General features: G+C 42.5%; 1 protein-coding gene across 1 annotated transcript; it reads right to left on the reverse strand.

Annotated features, from left to right (window-relative positions):
- Positions 1-1,467: 1,467 nt before the first annotated feature.
- On the reverse strand, positions 1,468-22,615 carry BPNT2 (3'(2'), 5'-bisphosphate nucleotidase 2). Its single transcript, XM_080580598.1, has 5 exons — positions 22,104-22,615; positions 9,396-9,555; positions 8,356-8,451; positions 6,544-6,705; positions 1,468-5,205 (listed from the first exon to the last, which is right to left on the reverse strand). Exons 1-5 carry the CDS (start codon positions 22,482-22,484, stop codon positions 4,928-4,930), a joined length of 1,077 nt encoding a protein of 358 aa, XP_080436724.1. The 5' UTR covers positions 22,485-22,615; the 3' UTR covers positions 1,468-4,927.
- Positions 22,616-27,033: the final 4,418 nt, after the last annotated feature.

Raw genomic sequence — 27,033 nt, forward strand, 5'->3', positions numbered from 1 at the left:
AGCTGTCCGACATATTACCAGGAAAAGAATCTGGTGCACAGAGAAACAAGAAACAACCAACAGAAAGAAAATATATAGGAAAACAACCTCACAGTCCAATATTTTCAGAGAGTTTTATTTATAGAATTGTCATTTTGATTTGGCACACAATTGGAAAACGGTAACACAACTTGGTGGGGTAACAGGAAAAATGCCAGTGTTGCTCATCCTTTGGGTGGGGGAACACAACAACAACTGATGGTTGAAAACAGTGTTATCTGAAAGGGGGCTCCATCAGCTGCAGACCATTAAAAAAAGAAGGAAAAAAAAAAAAGAAAGAAAAAAGATAGCTGTGGTAAGGCCTTGGCCAAGGCTTAGGTCTTGGTCCCAAACATTACCAGCTTCAGGATGAAATATGCTGGATAGATTGTTGCTGTGGTCCTCTCTTTCAGGGAGTTTCCACCTCTGATCTCTCATCTTTCTTGTCTGCATGGACTAAGAAAGGAGCAAGGATCAAGAAGGCACAGACAAACGAGGAACAGCAAAGAGGGGAAAAGTGGCTGCCCCTTGACGTCTGAAAACCACGAAGTAGAAGGCCTCATGCCCCTGGGTATGGCCTGTGAAAGGCATTGGCGGCTTGTGGGGTGAGAAGACTGGCAGCAGGTGCTAGCACTTGGTTATTAAGCTATTATACTATGAGCATTTTGGCAATGTTGAATTCATAATTTTGTCAGTGGACCTGTCTGTACAACAGAGCCCTGAAATAAGGCTTGGTCTGACCGGCTTGAAAGGAAGCCGTTCAGTCTTCCCCTGTGTTAGAGGCACCTTCCCCCTCATCCTGCCAGAGCCTACAATCACAGGCATTTATCTGTGGGTAAATTTCAACTGTATGATTATCTAACCTCTGAAAGGGAAATGAAACCAGCAAGGCAATTTAAAGCCAGAAACGGAAAATAAGTCTTCTCTGTTACAATTTCTCCAGCACAGCCACATCTAGGGAAACATAACCCAGACGGGGCCCAGCGCAGGTCAGTCCCTCTTCACTGCACTGCTCTGGGGATGCAGGGCGCTTGTTTTATATGGTTAAACCAGGTTACAACAGCATTGCACCGCTGCTGTGCGACTCCAACAGATAAGAAGATGCTACAAAGATGTCAGGATACATTTGTTTATAAACAACAAAAGCAGATATGAACTCCAGTGCTGACTCCTCTTCATATCTGATCTCCAATAACTGGCCATTTCCAAAAAACATACATCTCTTCCCACAGCTGAAGCCCATTAGTCTATTCTTAATGACTGTAAGGTAAAAGCAAATATATGAAACAACATCACTAGGTGATTTCTTAGCTCCATCTACATGGTTCATTCATCATCTCTGCTCGTATTTTCATTACTATTATGTGCTTTATAGTTCAGAACAAACAGTGCTTCCATAAATCTACCTGTAAAAGTCTGGCAAATAGGTTAAACTCAATACCAGTTGAGTACAATATTCAACCCTTTTATTTCTGTGTCCATGTATTTATAAAACATTCAATGAATGCAAGTCAGGACTTTTGGTACAGTACTAGGTATCATCTATGTTACCATCCACTCTTTTTAGCAGAATGACGAAGAGAAAATACACACCGCTTTAGAGTGATTTCAGTGACAGTTACCATAATCATAATATCCACCCAAAGAAAAAAAAGCCACCATCTGAAAACCAATGCTAACACAATATATTCTCTTACTTCCCTTGATTGGGCCTCAAATGTTACCACTAAGTTTTTTAATTAAAATTTTTTAAAAAAAGACACTTTTGTAGGACCCACCTATGCTGTGCAATTGTTTTAAGTAGCATCCCTAAAAATGCTACATCAGTTTTATGTGGAAAATGCTAGCAGGTGCAGAACAATGCCCTCGCCAGGCAGCGAGACATTGTTACAGCCTGACCTCCTACCGCTCGGAGAATAAGCTTCTCTCGCATCCACAGCGGTGAAACCAAACAAGCATTCGAGCCAGAGCGGCAAAATGTTTTAGAATGGAGTGTAGACATGGTCAAAGAAATAAGATGCATGGGTTGTCAATACTGTGCACAGAAATATCAAAGTGCACTGGCACACGTGCACTAAGCAAGCACTTCTGAACACCTGCTGGTCTGTGCAAGAGTTGCATTTATATTAGAAATCGATACTGACCGGGGCCTGACCGCACTCCCTGCAGCAGCACCTGTCAGCCAGGCTGGGAGCTGCAAGCAGCACCGCAGGGCCCGGCTGGGGGGCAGCTGCCAGAGCTCAGGCTGCGCCAGAAGCGCCTCCCCCTCACCTTCCCTTCATTGCCACAAAACATGAGATTGGGTCAAAAAGGGGCCCGAAGCAGAAAGGTATCAAACACTGTGATCCAATGCAGCAAAGCGATTTAGGATATAAACAGGTCGGAATAAGCATATGTCGTCCTAATGAAAAACTAGTATTTTAGCCAGCATATGGTAACAAGAAAAGGAAACCTAGGGCTCTTCTTTGTACCTTTCTTTATCTTCCAAACATCTTTACCTTCATAATTTAGGCAAACATTTTTGTTTACTGCCGTGTACCTTCAATGAAAATCCCAGTAAGCCCTTTTGGTGTACGTAACATTATCTCATTTTTCATTTCTCATGCAGAATCTAAGTCTGATCACAGCTTATGCAGGAAGTGATTGAACTGCAACCAAAATAAAAGCAGTCACATTTTCACAAGGTAAGTTTAAACATGCTTTCAACTTGAATTGAAACCAGCCACCTCCCAGAGACTTTAACCGTCTATTTAAATATTGTGCAGCCAAGCTCTGTGACGCACAAGTTTTAATAGCCAGCTATGGCTATTTCTCATGCTTATATTTTAATCCATGTTCTTTAACTACTAAACAGCAGAGATGCTTTTTTATTAGGCTTTAAGCCACTTGTATCAGACTGAAGGGAAAATAATTATAAGAAAAAAAAAAGCTGCAGTCTTCTTGCAAAATATTAGTAAAGCCTTGATAAATATCTGGTTTTTTGTTATTTGCTGAGGTTTGGAAGCTCAACAAATTTTTAAAAATAGGTCAGCCCCTCTTTTAAAGGCTACATTCACTTATTTGTCATACCATATAGCAGGTCATTAAACTTAAAAAGGGAAGTTAAGTTGTTTTGTATATTATCTACATGTGTAGAAGGTATTCTCAAATAGCAGCAATTGTATCAATGTTGGGAAAAAAAAATGGAAAAAAAAAGCTTACCCGTACCAAAGGCTAGTAGGACTAAGCTTCAGTCTACTTTGCCAGTAAGTTTACGAAATTAAAATCTGTATCAGTAATTATGCAACATCTGAGGAGGTCTTTTGGAAATGTGAGCATGAGATAGAAGAGCATTAAAAGAGGTATTTTGACATTCTCCACTATTAACATTTAACATAAGGAAGAAAACCTCTTTTTAATGAGAACAGTATGATGAAAGAAGTTAAAATGAAAAAAATAATTTATTTTAAATAGCCTATGTTCCTACTGAATAAATTTCAAACAAATATTTGAAGAATCAAGAAGAAGTGGGAAGCTTATCTACTGATAATTAAAATAACAGGTATGTTTTAACTTTCTGAAATCCCTTCAGAGGGGCACAAAGAACAACAACACAGGTGGTTATGCTTCTGCAGATAGAAGTCTAACTATTTTAGAGGTACAACAATTTGTCATTTGGTATCAAAGGGCCCATGTTCTGTTCTATGTAAAGTGGACTGACAAAGAGCATTTTTCAGTAAGGTTTTGTGGACTCTGGTGTACTTGAAGGGCCACTTGTTCTTCAAACTTGCTTTAACAGATTCAATTTAAGAGAAATGCTCTATGTATGTGTAAATTTCCATGAATCGAGTAACCACAAGCTATTTGGGATAACTCAAGAGCTTTCTGCAGAAAAGAACGCCCCTTAACCTAAGAAAACAGAAAGTTAGTTCTGGGGTTTTAGAAAAAAATGCTAGTTTATATTTCAGGTTGTAAATGGAAACAACCAATCAACTTACTATTTCCGTCAAACTCCTTTCATATGACTCTATCCGATGAGGAAAACCAAAACAAACAGGTACTGAAGAGGTTGCTTCTATAAGTACAAATGCCAAATGATGAACAAGTCCTACATTAGAGGAAGATCTAGCATGCATCTTCAACACTGTACGGAGAAATCATCAAGGACAAGAATTAACTGTTAAAAACTATACAAGGAAACATTGCCTTCTTTTAAAAAGGTATATGGAAATAATTACACTGATTAATAAAACACTGATATTCACAACTCATCTGAATTAAACTGGTTTACATCTTCAGGAAAAAAAAAGTCAAAATAGTACAGAACATTTTTGTTTCCTCTTAAAAAGCAGAAAGAGTGCCACTCTGTCCAAGATAAACTGTTGCCGTATATAAATGTGTGTCAACCTTCTTGTGAATTCTGTTGAGGGGATACAGAACACAGGGCCGTCTTTCCTCCTGATTTTTTTAGTTATCAAATGCCTATATAAACCAATCTTTGTTTCTACCTAATTCATTACAGAATTGCTAAAACTACAGTAAGATGTAAAAGATTTCAAGAAATTCCTCTGAGAACTACTGAGGTTATTTTATGAAACAATTTGGATCTTTCTTTAATTCACCTATGTTCACAAATATATATTGTATATGCACCTTGAATATAAGAACTGAATGAAAACAGTCAAAAAAAAGACATGGAAACTGAGGTGTGAGGCAGTCAGTGCCCTTCCTACTTCTGATTATTATTACTGTGTTGTTGTTTTTATTTTTATTTTTTTTTAAATACCACCACTGAAGAAACCCAATGCAAATGCAGTCCCCAAACCCACACCAAACTGCTTTGCTGCGCATCTTTCCCAGCAGGTATTCACACTTGCTTCTTCAGTCAGAGCATCTGGAGGCTTACAAAAGCATGACTTGGATTTCTCCATCAGTCAAGTTTGTGTGACGTTTCTTCCAGATCTGGAAGTTTTTCAATCAGTGCTCTATGGTTCATGTTGATACTGGCTATAAGTCCCCCCTCATTGCCATCTGAGCCAGTGTAACTGATTTCTTCACCAGTCAGGGTAGTCATGTGGCCACCCAATGCTCTCAACACCGCATTTCCAGCACAGATGTCCCACTTCTTAATATAGGTGACATGGATATACACATCAGCTTCTTCTTGATTCTTTTCAGCTACGTCAAGGAGGGCCAGCACTTTATAACCTACAAGAATTGGTTGGAATAAGAAAGTTAAACCAAGTTTCCCAATTCCATCACAAAGGATAAATCTACACATGCAAGCTACAGGAAAGTGATGTCATGAACTGTATCATGCCAGTCCAGTATAATGGTGGAAGCACCAATAACCTGCCTGCCATCTGACCCATAAAACAAAACAAAAACAGACCCCCAAGATTCTTTTTAGACGGCCATTACCGATGTCTTACAAAGTCTTGTTCTTTTAACGAGTCTCTAGATGAGTCTATAAACTTGAACATAGTTTTGCTGTTACGTTCACTTACTTATTTCTCAATCTCTACATTATGCTGAAGCCTACCATCTTTCTGTCTTTTTATTACAATAGAAGATGCATACACCAGTCTATTACAACAACTTAGCTCAGGGCCATTTTCTTCCATCATACATTATGCAGTACAAAGTCACTGCTCCAAACAGCATTCTTTATTTTATGGATTTTTTCTTCTATTTTTCAACTGTTCAACCAATATTCTTGTTTTGTTAAGCTATATCTTTTTCTTCTCATAGAGTCAAGACCAGGAAAAGATCTAATATAATCAGTTACATTTTCATCTCCTCTACCAAAAGAAAATTCATTTAGATTCATTATCAAGAACCTGTGCAAGATAACCTTCTCTAGCTTTTCACATTAAAGACAAAGAAAGATACATTTCTGTAAAATCTGAGTACTGCATGGCTTTTGTGAGACTTACAAACAGCTATTGCTTCACACTGGTGTCTCACATATTTGCATTCTGCCAGTAAAATACAAGAGAATATTGCATAATCAAACAAAACATAACTAAAACCTCTTTGGACTGAATATGGGACAGGTAACAGTGGACTTCAGTGACAATATTTTTGTATTTTGACATAGATGCAAGAAATAGTACCAATCTTCAATGGCTTTTTCTTAAAATATTATTTAATTAATGTACTACTAGTTAATTAAGAACAAACTGTTTATCTTCCGTGATTCTTTTTTTGGTCACACACATCCCTCTTCCTTACACACAGGAATCAGTATCTTCATTGAACGCACATCAGTGTGTTCAATGGGACCAAAGTAACATTGCTCATCCAGGATTAGATTCACATATTAACTTGTGAATAGCCTAAAACTTGAATGAGGTTTGCATTTACATGTCTACATTCAGGAGAAACTGTGTCCCTATTGCCTAGTGCTTGCTTTTGGGAACATGAAGAACAGAAGGTAAGAGGAGAAAGAGGGGATGTCACAGTTGTACCACTCCATCTAGTAACAGCTATCCCATTAGATCATTTGAAAGCACTAAAATGGATAGGATGTTTAAAGAACCAAACCTGCTCCACCAGCGGGGATTATCACAGTCTTATTTCCAAAAGTCTGTCGTGCAACCTGCTCCACTTTTCCTGCGTGGGAGCGGGATACAATAATCCTTGGGGTTTTCTCATTGTAGGAGGAACGAGCTTTTACATTTGACCCACCATCCACCATTGCCCAGGCTAGAAAAGAAAAACAAATTCTGCTAAGCTTTACACTTAACAGAGACTGCCTTTTGTAGAGATAAAAGGATACCTACCTGAAAAAATGAAAGTGATCCCTCCCTCTAACTGCATTTCCCTCCATAACAGTGAAAGTTAGGGCTGACCCAAGGAACAGGCACGTGTCCATGTGTGCACAGGAGCACAGGGGAAAAAGAAACAGCTCCTCCCCACACATGCACAAATCTAAGTGTGTATGACATTACTTCATGCCTGAAAATGCCTGTGACATAATTCCAAAGTCAGAATAAGAATGAAAAATCCCAAGTAATATTTAAAACTCGCAATTGGAAAGCCACTAAAGTTAAGAAAATGACTCTGCATCAGACCAATCCAATATTTCTTCAAACAACACTTTCATAAAAACAAAAAGTCCCCCTGCCCTTCAAAGGAGAAAATGGAGGAGCATAAGTGTTACCTTAAGTCTTTTTGCTCAGAAGAATAATAATGAAGAAGGAAGTGAAAATATCTGATAGTGTGTTTTGGAGCACTGGATTTAGAATACGCAGCCTCCCACTTGCTTCATCGTGAGGTTCAAAGCCAAGGTTGGAAGTTGGCATCCCCTAACCACTAATTTGACATTTACTTAGCAGGCTAACCAGCAATTTTATCTCAGTAGAGGGCCAGATTGTATGGCAACAGACTGAGCTATGTGTATTAACAATAGTAACTGCCTTTTATTGCTGTATATTGGTGTGGTACTACTAGGAACAACCCTAATCACAACATATTGGTACTTCCAGCTTGGAAAATGAATACTCTTCACATGGAATGACAGAATTAATTGCATTTCATCTAATGCCATGTCTGAACATGTCACATTTTACTGCTGTTAAAGGAGTTAAGTTCTCAAAATTATGGTGCTGAAAAACGGCACTGAAATATAGTCTTAGTTTCTGTGCCAGAATTACTGCATAATTTTACAACTCTAGAGGTCAGTATTGCCTAAGGGAAAAACAAGAAGAGAAATTCTTGTTTTAAATGTATAGTATAGAAGATGTGAACACTAAAACTACCTTGAAACATTCAGAAGTACACACACCGAGTGCCAAACTTTTAGCCATTCTCACTGATACATCATTAGTACTAAAAATTTAATTAGGCCAGGGTTGTGCGTTAAAAGCATGTCAGATATTCAGTAAGGCTATGTTAGTCTTGTCTGATACATACAAATAGTTGCCATTTGCCATATCCCCATTGAATAAACACCAGTTCCTAGCTGTAATTTTATGGATCCAAGTTCTGATGCTGCATGAACCAAGTAGACTAAAGACTAACAGCACACGTAAGAGCAATCAGTATACATAGGCTTCACTTTCTTTGGTTTGCTCTAAGTGCTCCTAATGAATGGAGCTTAATTGTTAAGCATATTTTCAGTTACTTTGTTTGTTTTAAAGGCATTAGTTTTTATGTTAAACACAGGCAGCATTTTCCTTTGTGGTTTTACAGCACAGAACACATTGACGGCTCTAATTCTGAGGTCTGCAGCAGTGTTCTTTTGCACCCTGGTACTATTTTCCTCGTTTGTATCTACAGACATTCTCTCAAACATTACATTTTAATTAACACTATGATTGAAGAAGTCAGATATACATGAAGGCATAAAGGTACCTGTATATGCTGAGAACGGCTTATGTATCACTCCTATTACTGGTTTACCATTTACAGCCACACAAACCATCGTTGTGACATACTGCCGAAGATCCTCTGTGGGCAAAATGAGAGAGGAAGCAGGTTCACAGAAAGATGTTAAGGACAAAAAAAGAAAGCAGACCTAACATTACAGAAACATTGCTCTTTGAAGACTAGCCTACTTTCTAACTCTTACAATTATGTAACTTTGTTGTATCTTCAAATAACCTTGCAGTTATCAAAAGATTTTGAAGGCTTTCGAGCTTTCCAGAAACTTTTCTTGTTCAGCAGATGTACCCATACTCCTACCAGAGTTAATGCTAACAATTGTTTCTCCTACAAGATGTACATTCATGGAAATCTGTGTCCTTAAATTCTCCCTTTCATGCCCTTTACCCTATCGTCTATTGGTTCAAAGCTGAAAAATTCAAACACTGAAGAACATTCACCTGAAAAGGTGATGGTATCAATGAAATATTCACAAAAAAATCCCTATCTAGTTGTGTTTGTTCTGCAGTATTTATCAGCTAGAATTTTAGTTGCGTTGCCCTAAGCTGCTTATTCAACATCTTAAAACACACGAAGAAGAGGGAGACTCAATTATGTATTTTTTAAAACTGTAACAGAAATCTTTTTATCCCAAGTTAAGATTAATATTTTAATTTATCCTTCCCTTTACAGAAAGAAACAAGAAAAAAAGAGATATTTAGTGTTGCCACAGTAATAATTGAAATAAAGAAATGTGCAATTCCAACAGAATCCATATACAACAGTTACCATTTATTTTAGCAATTAGTTAGAAGGAATACCAAAGCTATCAGAGTTGGCACACATAAAAGTAAATGCTACAGTCTGACAGCTATTGATATTTCATTATACAATTTGTTCAATTATACCCACTAGCTGTAATATAGCACACTTGAACAAGAGATGCCACTTTAAATACTTACTATTTTGTCTCCAGTATAAAAGGCAGACATCAGAATTACACACATGATTTGTCAACAAGAATCAGCTACCTGTGTATTCTTGTGTAGCATCTAATGGATCGATCCAGACAGTAACACTTTCTGCTGGAACCTCTTTCGGTTGTATTTTTTGTTTTATCTCTTCAGGTATACTGCGATCCCAAGAGACTGTCTCCTGATCAGCTGTATCAACACGTTCTTCAGAGTTTATCTATGATAAGACAACAAAGGTAGGCACATTAGTTTATCATATGCAGCAGCTGTGGAACTGGGAAAATTACAGGTGTGTTCATGCATTTTCTTTCTCCCTTGACCTCAAGCTAAACCAGCATGAACTGTTTTAGGAACGAACATTTTTTAGGAAGTGAAAAGCTACCAACAGCATACACCAAACAATGAAAAAACAGAATTCAAAGTTTTGCTGTGAACTACACCACAGCTGGACACCATTTCTCTGTCTGCAACTCTTTCTACGGAACAATCTCATTGTAGGAATTGCATTTTTTAACCAGAATTTCAATGCAGTTGCTTCAAAGACTACAAACAGAACGTTCAATTCTGGACACTTGTACAGTGTGGAGCTATAGTTGGGATCAAATATCACACCTAGATCAGTAAATGCAGATTCAAATGCACAGACACTTTAGCAATAAATATTTTGCAGACTGTGGTATGACTTCAGGGAGTAAGAATTCTAGGTTGCATTCCTGCTTCCGAAATTGAGTTATGACTAGCAATTTAAGCAACTCACCTGGATGTAACCTTTACACAACTGTCAGATGTATGTTATTTTTTAAACAAGTTAATAATGTTTCTTATCTGTCTTTAGGTGTCCCACAAGGAACATTTAAAAACAGCAGTCAAATGTCATATTTAACCTCACTGTCACTTGTTGCCTAGCTTCATGATTTTTCTTATTGATCAGAGTATTTCATAGAATCACAGAATGAAAGCGCTCATGGGCAGGGACATCTTTCACCAGATCAGGCTGCTGAAAGCCCTGTCCAACCAAGCTCTGAACACTGCCAGGGACAGGACATCCACAGCTTTAACTTGGAAACCTGTGCCAGTACCTAAACACTCTAATCGCAGAAGTTTTATTCCTTCTATCTGATCTAAATCTACACTCTTTTAGTTTAAAACCATTACCCCTTGTCTTACTACTACATGCCCTAGTAAAAAGTCTTCCTTTGTCTTTCTTATAAGCACCCTTTATATGTTGAAAGGCTGCTACAAGGTCTCCCCAAAGCCTTCTCTTCTCCAGGCTGAGCATCCCCAATCAGCCTGTCTTCATAGGAGAGGTGCTCCAGCCCTCTGATCATCTTTGTGGCCCTCCTCTGGACCTGCTCTAACAGCCCCACAACCTTCTTGTGCTGGGGCCCCAGAGCTGAACGCAACTCTCCAGGTGGGGTCTCACGAGAGCAGAGCAGAGGGCACAATCACCTCCCTCACCCTGCTGGCCATCCTTCTTTTGATGTAGCCCAGGATACAGCTGGCTTTTTAGGCTGCAAGCACACTGAACTTTTAGGACATTTTGGAAATTATAAAGATTTTTTTTTTTTTTACTCTTGCTAACTTTAAAGGTGGGTTTAATCTAGCATAACTCTAAAGGGATCCTGTATTGACTAGTTCTGATGTCCAGTCAAGGCAAAATGACAGGCATGTATGGGATGCAAAGTGTCTACGCACCTACAACCAACCTATTTCCCCTTACTTACTGCAGACAGAGTCTAGACTATTAGCTTAGATACAGATATCTGACTGCTAGAGCAGATAAATATGCTATGACTAAAATAACTTATTATAGATGTTGTAGGCAAGTGACATTGAAAAGTAAGAAAAATAAAGAAACAATCAGATTATGTTTGAATGTAACGGACTTTGTATCAGCAGGATTTTTACTTAATTCACATCATGACAAGAAAAGACATCACACCTCAACTATAACAGATTATTAGCAAAGGGTTAAGGGCCACCTTGTCCAAGAGAATTAAAAAAGAGAAGCAAGAAGAACTGCAGCAACTCCAGCCATACACCATAGCTGTCTTTTCATGTAAAACCAGTATTTGAAGCACTGCATGCCAAACAGAGCCCTTGAAGTTGCCATGACATTTACAAATTAAACATCCGTCATTGTACAATCAACCTGATAATTGTTTTCTCCCCTGGGGGTAATGGTCCTTCAAAATCAAGATGAGTGGTTCCACAGACTTGGCAAGCTCAACACAAGCTCCTGGCAGTTCAAGTTCCACCATGGCAAATCAAGTACCACCATAAGAAGTCACATTAAAAAAATAAAAAATCCTCAACAGAATTAAGGTTGTCTCCAAGAAATTAAGAGGGTTGTAATCAATCCTAAGAAGGAAAAAAAATATCTCTTGTTAAACCTGTTGTAACATTACAGTAAAATGAAAAGGCTCAAAGTATCTGAAAGGCATTGTTTTCAAAGACTTTCTACCCGTTCAAATTTTGTAATTGTGGCCATGACGTTGCAGCATTTATACTGCTAGTTAGCGGTCTCTCTCAACAGCCATAAATAATCTACCAGGAAAAAAAAAAAAGAGGAGGAAAAAAAGATAGCAATGTGGTTGCAGAGATCCCATGATACTAGCTCCATTTGCTGGTCTCTTCCTCTGTGGGCCACTAGTTCTCCCATTCATATTACAATTTACTCTGTAGCCTTAGCTGAGTATCAGTCATAGGTTAAGTAGAAATTCACAGCCATTCCACCACGTGGTTACTAGATTTTTTTAATATATTGTTAGGAACCTACATTACAGGCTTTGTACGACATGGTTGCCTTATAGAGGATCACCAGCCCTTAAAGCTGGGAACTTCACTTAATTTATTTCTAATGAATTAGAATATAACAATAAAACAAATCTTTGTGTCAAGATGATGGCATACCTTACTGCTTGATTTTCAGTTCCTCCATATCATTCTCATTTGTTGGAAGCCTCCAAAGGCCGTGACCTTACGTTTCAGTATTTTCTGAAGTGATACAGACATGTTGACTATATTGTCAAGTCTTCACTCAGAAATCAAGAGTAGCTATGGTAAATAGACCACCACAATGCCAAATGTTTTTTTCAAAGTCTTTCCAGCAACATACTCTCAGTCAAACTGCTGTGGTACTGTACATAATTATAAGGCTGCAAGTCTGTACACTTGCCATCACACAGATAACTTTGCCGACGGTGGTGGCTTTACCCAGCTGGGCAGCCAAGCTCCACCACAATCTCTCTCACTTCCCCTCCTCTAATGGAAAGGAGCAGAAAATACGATGGAAAGGGCTCAAGGGTTGAGATAACGACAGGGAGATCACTCAACAGTCATTGTCGCGGCCAAAATAAATTCAGCATAGAGTGATTAATAAAATTTATTACCTATTACTAACAAGCTACAGCAGTGAGAAAAACAAACAAACAAAAACCCTAAGGACACCTTCTGTCCACTCCCATCCATCATCTTCTTCTACCTCCTCCCCCTGAGCAGCTCAGGAGAATGAGGAATGGGGGCTGCAGTCAGTCCCTGTCGCTTCATCTCCGCCGCTCCCTCACGGCCCCTCTCTGCCCCTGCTCCCCGTGGGGTCCCTCCCACGGGATGCCGTCCTTCCCGAACTGAGCCTGCGGGGGCTGCCCACAGGCAGCAGCTCTTCAACAACTGCTCCCACACGGCTCCGTACCACGGGGTCCATCCATCCCCCAGGAGCAAACTGCTCCAGCACGGGTCCCCCACGGGCGGCAGCTCCCCCCAGACCCCCTGCTCCTGCGTGGGCTCCTCTCCACGGGCTGCAGCTCCGGCCCGGGGCCTGCTCCTGCGGGGGCTCTCCATGGGCCGCAGCCTCCTCCAGGCCACATCCCCCTGCTCCACCGGGGGCTCCTCCACGGGCTGCAGCGTGGAGATCTGCTCCGTGTGGGACCCGTGGGCTGCAGGGGGACAGCAGGGCCCCACCAGGGGCCTCTCCACAGGCCGCAGGGGAACTGCTGCTGCCTGCCTGGAGCACCTCCTGCCCTCCTGCTGCACTGATCTTTATGCCCGCAGGGCTGGTTCTCACTCCTTGCTCTCCCAGCTGCCATGGCACAGCAGGTTTTTTCCCTTCCTTAACTCTGCTCTCACAGAGGCGCAAACAACCTCGCTTATTGGCTCAGGTCTAGCCAGCAGCGGGTCCCTTTGGAACCAGCTGAAACTGGCCCTTATCAAACATGGAGCAGCTTCTGGACTTTTCTCACGGAGGCCACCCCTGCAACCCCCCCACTACCAAAACTTTGCCATACAAACCCAATACCCCTACTCCTAAGAGTCAGATTTAAATAGAACCCATCACGCAAGAATTTGAGGCAGCAAGTAGAAGACAAAAATAAAGAGCTATCGGGAGTCAGCCACCTAATTGCTGCAAGCAGTAAGAGCCAGTCTTGGGAAGTTCTGCATGCTGCCCGCTGACACAGAGCTTAACAGTTTCAATAATCTTCCCCAATTATGTTTGAAGAGAAAGCCCTCCTCCCAAAGAAGAGCCACATCAGACACAGAGATTTAAAACAACATATGTAGATCAGCAAACAGACTACTGCTGAAATGTCAACAAAAAAGTTACTTCATGAATTAGGTAATCTGGCTGGTTTTTGCCAGCGCAGAATCTCCTAAAAATGGGTCAGAAACGTTTAGGCATCCTGTTACGAGTGAGGTGTGCTGGTCTCAGGAGCCAGAAGTTTAACAGCAATGCCTGGATCAGACCGAGGTGTGCCTTCCAAAATACAGAAGCATTCCAAAGCCTGAGGAAGCTAATCTACTGCACAGAAGGCACTATCTTCCTGCATGCTGGAGAGGGAAACCTGGGTCTGCTTGCTCAGGAGGAAGGCAGACAACTCCACAGCATGCTACAGAGCAGTGTGGATGAATTCAACGCTCTGGGCAAGCAGCCAGCAGTCCCATCTACATACAGACTAGGGCAGCTCACAGGGGTTCACTGCCCTGTGTGGGGCTACTCCCCACCAGCTCTTCACAGGGGCTCCGTGGCCACACACCACCCAGGAAACCTCAATACCAGCTGCGTGCCTGGGGCGAGGTGACCAACCTCAGGCTGCACGGTCTGAAAGGGCAGGGCACGGAAGTAGTTCTGCCTCTGAACTCGCCCGTCAAAGAGAAATTAAACTGAAAATCTACACTGAAGAAGTTAAATAGAAGTTTCTATTCAAATACATTGAAGATTTTTAAGATACACAGCTCTTTTCTTTTTAAAAGTAAATACCTGAAAACGCAATGCTTCTCTTAGAAAGCATTTGGGATTTTATTTCAATTACTCTTCCTCCTTCCCTGCATCCTTATCCATCCTAATACGACATACTTGTTATCTACAAAAATAATCCAATCTCTTGATAAAGAGATGAGGTAGCATATATGTTTACTCCTGAAAGTGTTAGTATCCCCATCTGTTAATTGAATCCTCTCAAATCCAAATCTCGCTGCTTTTTTATTAGAATAGAAAACAAAACCAGAACACAAGTACTATCCCACCTGTATTATAAAAGGGAAAGTAGCTACTTGAGCTACTCAAGGTAAACAAAACAGTTCAGGTAACAACAAAAGACAATACTCACTAATCAGAATATGAATACAAGGGTAGGTACTACATTTCGAGGACAGAGATCAACTCAATGGGTAAGTCCATTGATTTGAATGGGACCATGAAAATGAAAAGCCTAGACACCCAGGCAAAACAGCACATGGGAACATCAGTAAAAATACTAATAGACATTTTAATAACTGTGTAACAGACACAGCCACTTCATCAGTCGTTACACAACATATGCGTTGTACACACCCAGGCTTCAAACTTTGCTATTTGTATTCAAGTGATAGGAGATAGAGGAACGGAGCAGAGAGATGAAAGTAAATCAGTAAACAAAAATATTTGCTAGCAATAACCCCGCAACAGTCATTCTGACACCTTCTTCCTGGCTAACTCCAGATGTCTACTGTGGACACCTGGAGGTATGCCCTCCAGGAACCAGCCAGCAAGAGGACACCCATAACCATACACCTCGCAAGGCTCACTGACCTGCTGCTGTGTGGCTGCATGGGATTGAACACGATTTGCTGTTACCTGTCCATGCTTCAGAGAAGCTGCCACCCAGGGGAAAGCAGTTCCACCAGCAGCCTTCGGGATTGCCCCTGCACACCAAGCAAACCCCTGCACAGCCTCACGCCTCTTCTCTCTCAGCACCGCTATCGCTTTGCTCCAAAGAACGACGGGTGCTCACACCCGCTGCGCTGATGGCCAGTCCATTTCACCCTCATTTGCTCAGCTTCTGACTTTTCCCTCAAAATATACTGGAGGGAAAACTGCCTCATCTCCTTGCAGCACCTGTATATATGCTATATACGTATATATGTATATATGCAAACTGCATGAACTGATCAGATGCCGAAACCTCTGAAAGTGGCCACCCACTCAACAAGGCGGGATACCCAAAGGTACCTTCTGCAGCAGCACGATAGGAGAGCGCTCTCCAGGAGCGCAGGAAGCAGACAAAGCACCATATTCCTAGTAAGGGAGTAAAGTACCGATGTCTACTTAGACTGGTTAAGAAACAGGGCTCCAGAATCTGCTGTAGAAGGTAGCAATCACATTCACACCAAGACTTAGCTCATGGGCAGCAATGACCACTTGCAATCCTTCCCTTCAATCTTTTGAATTTGGAGGTGGTGAGTAGCAATTTCCACCATAAATGAAGACTGCTTCCTGAAAGCTTCTGTTACTACTTGACACTGAAAAGAAAGCAAACTTGGATATCAAAATACCACTTTCTTCTTCACCTTTCCAGGCTGCTAGCTAGTGTTCAGCCAGGTTTGTTAGGTCATGAGTGAAATCAAAAGCTCACATACTTAAGATACTTTTAAGCTTCAAACAGTTAGAATATTAGCCTTGCCAGCACAGTCAAAAAATCCCGTTTTATTCAATAAAATTGACACTCTAAAATCAGGCTGCTTCCTATTGAAAGGGTTCCTTCTCTCCTTTAATTTACCACAATATACCAGAAAGGAAAAATAGCTTTTACATGTGAACTTCTTCATGCCTTTCAGAAAGATTACGCTTGAGTTTATAAGGGTACATTTCACCACAAAAGGAGACAGAGAACTTTGCTGAATGACATGGTTCTCCAAATAGATTGCTTGTTAAAAGGTAACAAAAAAATATAAATTTTTATAAAAATATATTTTTATATAAATGTGTAACGTACACAAATATGTAAAACAGTAAAAGGCATAAAGTGCCAGCCACATGTTGGCTCTCATTTGAAAGGAAGACAACAAATACCTCTATAATAATGCCATGACACAGACAAAGGAGGCAGGCATTTTTAAAGACTCAGAAGTCTAGACAGGAAAAAGTTTTGAACTTTCCTCTACTGTCAACTACACCTTCAATAATTTTAACGAAAAAAGTGGTTTGACTCACGAATAAGATGACAAGGTGCACAAGAACAAATATGGACTAGCCTAAGTGTCAAAAAGCTCGGTTAATGCTTATGGGAACTCATTACATGGCTGTGGTCATTAAGCCAGCAGGAAGCAGAGTGCAACTAACAGATAAAGACATATCGGATGACAGATCTGCTTCTTCCGACTTATGATGAATAGAAGTTGGTAAAGTTGGTAAAAATAACAGAAAGGCAACAGAGGAAACTGCATGGATCACAGAAGCCACACAATTTCCAACAGTAATTTTTTTGAACAACTAAAACGTAAAACCAGAAGTAATAAAGCCACTCGCTCATTAGTTCACAGATTGTTTCGATAGATGGCAAGATTTGCAGTTACAGTTCTGTACGGATGCAAGCTGGAAAAAAAAAAAAAAGGAACGTCTGGCTTGTGGCAAGGGTCACCCTGCCACTTCTCAGCTTCAGATACCAGCCAGGTAAGAGAGGAGGAGAAGCATGTCAACACAACGGGGCTGCGAAGTTCTCACTGCCTGCGAGCGGCTGCAGCAGCACAGAATTCGGGTCTCCCGACACTACTGGTAGCTACATCTGGAAAGATAATCGCAGAAACCATTGCCATAAAGTTACGGCCTTTCATTTCAGTTTAGGTACAGAGCCTGCAAAAGTCAACTACCATCAATAAAAAGCCATGTTTGAAGGTGTATGCCCAGACAACACCTATTGATGGATTTCAGATTAACATTCACAGTTCTTGCTTTACTTATGAACCTGTTGGCAGTTGCTAAGATCACGAGGGTCAAAAGAATGTTAATTTTGTTAAAAGCCCCAAGAACTAAGTACGCCTTTCTTCCAACATGAAGAGACAAATGACTGTGTTTATTTTGCAGAGCACTGAAATCCTTCTGAAGTTTAAGCAGCATGCGTTTTGTTTTTGAAACCTAGTTCTTTAACATATCTATCTCCTCCCACTGAATCGGTATCAGATGCGGCTTGCAATCTCAGATGAAATTCCAGTTTTGTAACTACGACAGTTGACACTGCGGCCAAAAATCTGCAAACAGCAGGTTTAAACCTGGAAAATATTTCTGGTAGCTGGAAAAAAAAAAAAAAAAAGAATGCTTAGAGACATTCACCTTCAAGAAATTGAATTAATTTAGGGGAACAACTCATTAAAAGTAAAAATGACATATTCTTAAATTTCCATTTCAAACGCTGATGCCCAATTTCAGCATTATCATGCACAAACTTGAAATGAGTTATTTATCATCTGTCTTAACTGGGAAAGAGATAGAAGAACCAGCCAGGTTCCAGGCAGTGCCAAGACTGCTTGAAGATGCTTGAAGAAAAAGGCTGGGACAGAGAAAACTTGATTTCCATCGCAGTCATAATAAACCAGAAAGAAAGGAAGAATGTTTCTCTGCTTAGTATTTACACTAGAAAACAAGACATATAGCTGGCACAACTACAGAACGTGCATCAACGTGCTGGTCAAAAATGAGCACAAACTGTTGGAAAAGTGAGAGAATGTGGTAAATTCATTTGAGTCAATAAAACTGAATCTATGAAAATCGGGATAGTATAGTGCAGAAGCAAAACAGCACAACTGTTTGTGCCACTTTAAAACCGGCTCTTCCACAGTCTGAGCACAGAGGGACTTTGACCAAAGGTCGTTTTTAAGGAGTATGCACCTCCCTCGCCAGTCACTCCTGCAGATGTACTGACGCAGGTATTGCTGCAGCATGAAGTGAACCAGGGTATTCCTAAATCTTTTTTTGTTTTACATTTCCTACCTTAGATGCGTTCAGATACCAAGCCCAGGGCAAGGAACATTGTCAGAAAGGAAGACCCCGATGCGTGGCACTCAGAGAAGCTCTTTTAGCAGGCAACGCAACTCAAGTTCCTGCACCATGAGACCAATTCTTCAAACCCAGAGCTCTTCTGGACAGAACTTAATCACGTTTCTGGCCAGTCTAACCGGATTTGGAAACACAGCCTTCCCACCCCACTCTGTCCACCCAGCAGCAGGGCTGCCTTGAGCATCACCTCAATCCCTTCACCGGATTCCTGCTCCAGCCCTTCTCATTGCACCACCACTATGCTAGAGCAAGGAGTAGATGGGCCTGCATGGAGAAACAAACAAGAAAGCAGTGAAGTAACCCAAAATAGATACTTTTTAAAAAAAAAAAAAAAAAAGAAAAAGCAGAAGAGGTAATTTTAGCTGGATCAGACCACCAACTTGTTCTCAGCACAATAGCAGAGGACAACATTGTAGTGCAGGAGCAGGAAACACCTCAAGCCTGTAACTGTAACTGCAGTGGATGACTTTATCAAAAGAAACCACTGCATATATTTCAAGTGTATTTTAAAATCAACTGCACAAACCTGTTTCATAGGAGATGCATGCAAATATCCACTGCTGGATCTTGACTGTCCTGAGACAACACTGGGTAATACCTGAGTTAGAAAGAACTGATTTGCCCCTTCCTCACACTTGTTTCTGATGGGTATAATGACAGTCCTCGGTACCATTCAATTTACTATGCAGTCATAAAACCAAATCGATCTGCCACTCTTCTATATCATCTAACCTTGCTGTAGAAAGCCTTGCTTATAAACTGATGCAAACACATCCATTTATACGAAACATAACAGGTAACATATGCTGCAGAGTTTCTGTTCCTCCATAGAGACAACAGCTCTGCAAAATGTTTTGCTTTTGTCTTTTTCAATATTTTTTCCTCTTCTTCCCCTCAAAATTTGAACGCTTTTTTATAAACCACAACTGTAAGGATTGTGAGAATCCTCCCAGATTTATTTCAGCTTCTAGAAGAAAAAGAAGCCAAACCCTTCCTATCTCCTCTTAATAATCAAGCCTTTGGAGAGGATCTGCTTCTGACAGACTGCATGTGTTTTTTGCTATGCCAAGCAGCACAATGCAAGATATCCAAGACTGCTCACTGAATTCAGTTTATTTCAGTCAAATGACTTCTCCCCCTAGTTATTTTTAAACACTGGAAAGCCAGAATTTGGCACCAGCTTAAATGCTGAGATACCCGTTAGGCTCAAGGCTTCCATGGTGCGAGTAAATAAAAATTTTGCTTAAGTTTACCCTCAGAATTCTTTGCATTCTTTCAGTTTTTGTTTATCAGTTCTTTTGTGAGCAGTAGCATCTCTAGCAAGAAGAGAAGAGAGCTTTTATTTGACTTCAGCAATGTTTTTTTTTTATGCTGGAGTGTCCCTCTGTACTCGGAGATAAGGCTGCAGTTATAAAGTATGACATCTACCGCAGTCTTTTATTGCTTCAACATGAAAGGTGCCTTGGGAAATCCCATACAATCCTCATATTCATACCAACTCAAACTGTAGGTCTGCTGTGTGAAATAGCAGCAGTTTTAGGCAGGTCATGCTAAAGGTTCATATGATGGATTTACACATTGAGATGACCTTGTCTTCACACCTGAAAGTGTATACTACAACATGTATAGAGTAAAACACAAAGGGTTTTTTTGGTCGTTTGGACAAATACCTTTGAACACACCTTCAGCATGCTACAGGCTACAAGACAGTGTGGGTTATCAGCACATACAGTTTGGTGGATGTTTCGTACTTGCCTCATGAGATAAGGTGCTATTACTCAGATCATGTGCTGCTAAACATCCCACAGCTGACCTGTCAGATTTAGCAACTTTAAATCAGCTGAAAGGTTTCTCAGACAGACTCTTCCTCGTTCTCCTCAATGTTCACACTCCTTCAGTCTAATGGGGCAGGGCACGGGGGTGGGAAGAAAGGCATATGCCTGAATTTTATCAGGCTCTATGCATGCACACACTCGCATTTCTGATTTCATATTGTGTTTCTGAACACATCCGTGCTTTACAAACAGATAACACTTTCTAAAGACTAGCAGCACAAGCCAGCTCCTTGGAAAATCAAAAGGAGTCCAAAGTTTTTAAAAAGATAGTCAAACTTAATGCCCCTGAGAGGAACAGACCCACATCAGATCCTCACCCGAGCAGGGCTCGTGCAGGCAACCACAGACATGGAGCAGGCAGTTCAGTTCAGTATTGCCAAACAAATCCCCAACCTTCTCAAGTAACACAGAGAACCCTTATACCTAAAGGAATGAAGCCCCTCCTTCTGCAGAAGGGTGAAAACGTGTAATTTCAAGCAGCCATACAGCTATACCATAACGCCAAGCTCCACGAGGGCACTGAATAGCAAAATAGAAACAGAAACAATACTTTTTCGTCCTTTAACGTAGAGCTTCTGAAGGTGGCTTGCCATTGACAGAAAAGCCAGCAATCTTTGAAATATAACCTTTATAATCTTTTCGCAGAAAAAGGCTAAGTACTTATAAAGTTTATTTCCAATACCGATCAATCTGGTGTTTGTTTTAGATTACATACTCAATGAGGTCTCTACGATACTTTAAAAAACACAACCACACCCTAATGAACTTCCAAAAAGTCACTGAAAACCGATTAAATAGTGACTCTGCTTAAGTAAACTTAACTATTTTCCTTTTTCTCTCAACCTGTCTAGGAAAGGCATGCAATCAGCACCCTTCAAACTCGAAGTTTGCCATCAATTTCAAATGTCAATAAAAAGTTAAGGGATTTAACATTAAAAGACTGAAGAAAAATTCCCATTTACTAAAAGAAAAGTAGAAACAAAGCAGAAAAAAAAATAAAAAAGCCCCTAAGTCTGCTTCTGGTTTGGGGGCAATTTGAAATATTAGACCCAAGTTTTGGAGGTGAACAAGGGCAGAGAGGGCCATACCTCTCTGCAGGGAAAGCGAATCCGTTTTGCCCACGTGGGCAGCGATCTGTGTCGTGGCACAGCTGTTGGCTTACCTGCTCACCCAAAGAGCCAAAAAGAGCTGCAGGTATCGCAGCACTACGCTCCTCAACTTCTCTATGTGCTCTCCCCACTTCTGGCTCTATAACATAGTGGGAAGGACGCCTGGTGGGAAGGGTAATTAGGAAGATAAGTTAACAGCACATGCACACCTGGGCGTCCCAAACACATGCTGAGGTGGCACTACTATATTATACTGGAGCAGAAAGAGGAGTGGTTTTTTGCCCCCCGAGACTTGGGCACCACCTGAGCCCCCCCGAGCTGCCCCACCACCCCTCTGCAACCCACCACCCGCAGCGGGGCGAGCGCTGAGGTGGCACCGCCACAAAACCAACAGGAAGGAAGGAAGGGGGGGAAAAAAAAAAAAAAGGGTATCACGGTAACATTCCCCATCCCCAGCCAGGCACCCGAAACACGACCGTGCCCGCACCGGGGCAGGGGCGGGCGGCGGGTCGCCCACCTGCACGCCGGGGAAGGCGGCCTGCAGCAGGTGGTACATCCTGCGGTTGGACAGGAGGTCTCCGCTCGTCAGCTTCTCCTCGGCTCCCTCCCGCGTCTTCCCCTTCGCCTTCTCGTTGAGGACGTTGCCCTCGCGGACCCGCTTCACCTCCTCGCCGCCCCGCACGGCGGCCAGCACGGACACGGCCAGCAGCTCCCGCAGGTCCACGGCGGCGGCGGAGCCGCGGGGGGGCTCGGCCCCGCCGGCCGCCGGCTCGCTCAGCATGAAGAAGGCGAAGCGGCCGGCCAGGAAGCCGGAGTAGAGGTGGTAGAGGACGCCGAGCCCCAGCAGGCAGAACACGGCCATGCCGAGCGGCGACAGGCGGATCCCCATGGGCGCCATGGCCGGGGCTGAGGGCGGGCGGGCGGCGGGCGCTCAGCGCGGCCCCATGGCTCCGCTCCCTGCGCTCGGCGGGGCCGGCCGGCTCCGCACCGCGGCGGGCAGGCGGCGCCCGTCTGTATCCGGGTCAGGCGGAGGCGGGGCGCCGCCGAGCGCACTGAGCATGGCCCGAAGGGACGGGGGGGACCGGGGGGGAGCGGGCAGAGCCGGGATGGGACCCGCAGGTGGGCCCCGGTGGGCGCTCCCCGCCCGGAGGCGTGATCCCGCTGGCAGGCAGGGGGCCTGCGGCGAGCCTGTGAGGGGAGCGCACTATGGCTTTCCTCTGCCGCCCCGTGTGCTTTTTGTATTTATTTATTTGTTAAGCGTCCGTGCCCAAGAATGTGAAAGCTCAGACCCCAGTAAAGGTTGTCTTTGGAAAGTGAAGTTGTCATTATCGTCGCCGTCTCTGCGCTTCCATTTTGCTGGCATCTCTGTCACACGGTGTCTGTCATACAGCCTCCCCGAGGTGCAGGGGCTAGCAACGAAGGAAAGGAGCAATACAGCTTTGCATTTGAAACAGGGTTCCATGGAGCTGGGTTTTACTCAGCTATGCTGGGATTTAACTTTCTATGCCACTAGAACATCCTCATTTTCCACCTTTCCATGCGCTTTAAGATTTTCTTTCATGCATTCTCTTTTTTCTTTTTGGCAGAGGAGGGTCTTTAAGCATATACCGCTCATTTTCCTTTCATTGACTCCATGCTTCAGCATTTTGTGTAGTAATAACGAACGACAATAAACGATGCAGAAACACTGGGGGTGTTTGATAAAGAGTAAGCTTGCGTCTGCGATGAGCAGAGAACGTGAGGCTAACAAAGCAGGCGTGCTTGTAATTTGTCGCCTTTTTAAAAATGCTGGGCAAAGCCGCCAGCAGCTCTGCTGTACGGTGCGGTCAGTAACAGTTCGCATGGTCAGTGAACAGGAATTTTCAACTGTGGACGGAGGAAACAGGAGAAGGAGACAACCTGTCACTGTTTTAAATTGGAACTTTCTGAGCTGGTTTCGTACTTAATGGAAAGAAAGTAAAATACACAGCCTTTTAACCCGCTGAATTGGCAAAGACCTTCCAGAGGTATAGAAAAGTAAAGGATTTATTATTTGCTGCAAAGATTTCTATGCCTGCAATAAATATAGCTTGTAAATATTGGCGGTAATGTAAACTGTGAAGTGGACAATGCACAGAGGGCTCTTTATTTCCACGGCAGTATATGTACTGCTGGCCTCTGCTGGCCTTCCGAATTCACCATGTCTATTGCTGAGCGCAGTCGTGTAACCAACAAACAATCTGCTGGCATCCTTTTTCTCCGTAACAATCTTACCCTGCAATTACAGACATAATTTTTCAAAGGTGTTAATCTGGCACATCCCATGTTACCTTCTGAAGATCCCTGGCTTGGGTTCCTCATGTTTCTCCAGGGTGCTGTTCGCACCAGCTGGGCTCCAGAACACAGCAGAGATCTCTGCAAAATACTCCTGGCCTGGCAGCGTAAACAGAGTTTAAGCAAGCTTGTCTTAACATTTGCAACCTGTAAGATGGGTTTCTAGAGACCATGATGAAGGCAGGAACTGTTGATAAACTTGAAAAATGATGTTTTGGTTTATTTGTAGCAAAATGAGATTTATCCTTTTATATGAAGGGTAAAGAAAAAAAAATATGGAAATGTTCCTTTTGAAACTACAAAAAGATTATTTGGGACACTAATTCTGGGCCAAATAATTTGATACATTTAAAAAAAAAAAAGTTTTTGCCTAAATCAAACCAAGTTTTTAAACAAACACATTTGTGTTTTTGATAGGAAAATTGCATCCACTGGAAGGAAGTGTTCCATCACCGAGTGAAAAAAAGATGCTCTAACTGGAGAGGAGCTGAGGATGCAAGTCTGAAGATATATACACTTATGGGAACTGTGTCAGCTGCAATCTTAGGAGTCAGCTTCATGTGGAGGCAGCCCTGACCTTAATGACCCAAACAACACGCTGATGAGCTAAAAGCAGTGGGCCCCTTTAGCCTCCCACAGACACGGTTGCTGTAGAAGGGCTCAGCAGAGCTTCTCGAACGGGTTGCAGCGTGCTGGGAGTGAAATGCGCGGCTTTCTGTTTAGTTCATCTAGCAGAGGCTGTGCGTGACACAGAGGCAGTGAGGATATAATGCAGCCTGACTCCCAGAACTTTTGGAGGGCGATGTTTGTGCTGTTCACCACCACAGTGACGAGGCGAGTGGTGGTGAATTTGGTCATGCTTGGAGCGAGGGAGGTTGACAAACGAAAGGGCCATGTGCTGGTAGAGAAAAGGCATTGACAGAAGCGTCCTGAACACCCTGTGGGGAGCCCTGAGGAGCACAATGAAGAGGGCTGTGTAGATACTGTGAACCCCTGACCATTGCCAGGGGGAGAAGGAGAGTGTCATGACCATAATACAAAGCTCCATGTTTATGTGACAGCTGTGTGGAGAGCATTGCAGAGCACAGGGAGTTTTGTGTCTCCAAATTATAGTCAGTGGTAAGAATGTATACACCTAGAGAGCTCCTATCCTTGTCCAGACTGGCAGTTTTTTGTCAACAGCACTGTAAGCTGTAGTATATTGCCACAGCTGCGTTGCCAGCATCAGTGCTGACTCATGTGGAAAAGCAGGTGATGCCCGCATCTTCCACAGCTCCAGCCATGCGAGCAGGTTAACAGGGTCCGCTGACAGCCACAGAAGTGCTGTGTTGCTGGTCATTTCTCCGTGACTCCTGCCTAACCCCAATGGTTTACAAAGTCACTCATGGGCAACCCCGCTGAGTGTTTGTTTTTTGTGCCTGCAGCTGCAGCGTGCCAGCGGAGTATCTGTTCAGCCATCTGAAGAAAAGATGGGTTGTCCCTCAGGGTCAGAGCTGAGATTGATCTGCAGCACATGAAAAAGATCTGCTGTGCCTGTGCTTCTGAGAGGCCATGAAAGAGCAGATGGCTGTTGGATGGGACCGAAGGACCCGAGGGGAACCTGCTATGCAAGCACGAGCACAGCTGCAGCCACTTCACTTGCCTCTGAGAGCTGGAAGGTAGTCCATGAGGGAAGCCCATAGTCACTATTTAGTGTCAAGTCTTGTGTAGTGTGGGGAAATTTTCTCTTGCATAGAACATTTGATTGGCACAGAGCACGTATGGGGAGCTCTGACTAGTCATTGTTGGGTTTATATAATTGGCTTCTTCCTTCTTTTCCTCTCCTTTCTTTTGCCCTCGTATTTCCTGTTCTTGCCAAGTAATTTTGCTTGTAACGCTATCTCACCCAATCTTGTTTGCAGTAGCAGCCCCAGGTATAGTTAGCTCTTTCTTATATCCTGGCTGTCTCTGAGGGATGAGAACCTCAGGAGGGTTGTGCAGAGATGTACTAAACTCAAGGATATTTTTAAGGTCTTTATTTAAAGTAGCATGTAAAATAAAATCAGAATGCTTCAAGGTTTTTGAAGTGTGAAGGTGGAGAAAACAGGGCAAAGAGGATAGATATATGTTTCTGTTTTACAGGGTATCCCAAATAGAGATGGGCTAATACTTCTGCTGTGCCTTTTACTACCCACTCTTCCTCAACCAAACCACCAAGTGCTTAGAGGTTTGCATAGGAGAGACATGGAAAACTCCAGCCATAGGGCCTGCATATGTAGGGTAGCAGACAACAGTGAAATAGTAAGAGAAGTACAGAAGGGCTCCATGGTTGTTGCAGGGACTTGAATAGACGTCCTTTATTATCTGTGCGCTCTCACACACCACCTTTATGTTTGTTAGTAAGAAATGAAATTACTGTGACTGCCCATGGCCACCACAGAACAATCCAGCACTGTTAAGATCATGAAAACCCATTTCGTCATTTCCTATCGGCAGAACAGCAGTCTCTTCCCTGTCCTCACAGTGCCATGGATTAGCTATGTGAAGTAACAAGCATCCTTGGAGCTATTTAGGGACAGATCTCCACAGCCTTGGTAATAAAGCAATACTTTTTTATATATTTTTATCTGTTCCTGGTCTTATAGGCTACTATTCAAGCCTGCTGCATGAAGTGGGGAATGGTGCCCACAGAGGTGCAGACTGCTGCCGTTTCTGTAGGCTCTGGGCTTAATGGATCCTGGCATAGGTTATCCATCGGGCACACTGTTTACTGCTGGTGGGAGGGATCTGTAAATGGTGGGTGTGTAGGTGAGAAGAGTGCAATGGAAACAGAACATCCATTTGCAGACAAAACCAATATTACCAGATATGGCACCAATGTTGGAGTCAGCTCAGGACAATGAGTGTCTGCATGCATGGCCAGGACCACCGTTTGTGTCCTGAAGCTGTTACAGCTAATGGCTTTCCAGGACAAATAGAGTGACTGCCTTGGCAGAAGGAGTTTCCCACAGAGGCTCTGCAAGGAATTCCACTGTATCAGGAAACATCCTAAGGGTGTTTAATACTAACCAAGCTACAGTGCAGTTTTGTAGGTCATAATGTTAGGTGAAATCAGATGTGCAACTGTAGTCCCTGAGAAAGATACGCTGTGTGAC

Source organism: Anser brachyrhynchus (assembly GCF_964034855.1).
Source record: "Anser brachyrhynchus genome assembly, chromosome: 2".
NCBI classification, from domain to species: domain Eukaryota; kingdom Metazoa; phylum Chordata; class Aves; order Anseriformes; family Anatidae; genus Anser; species Anser brachyrhynchus.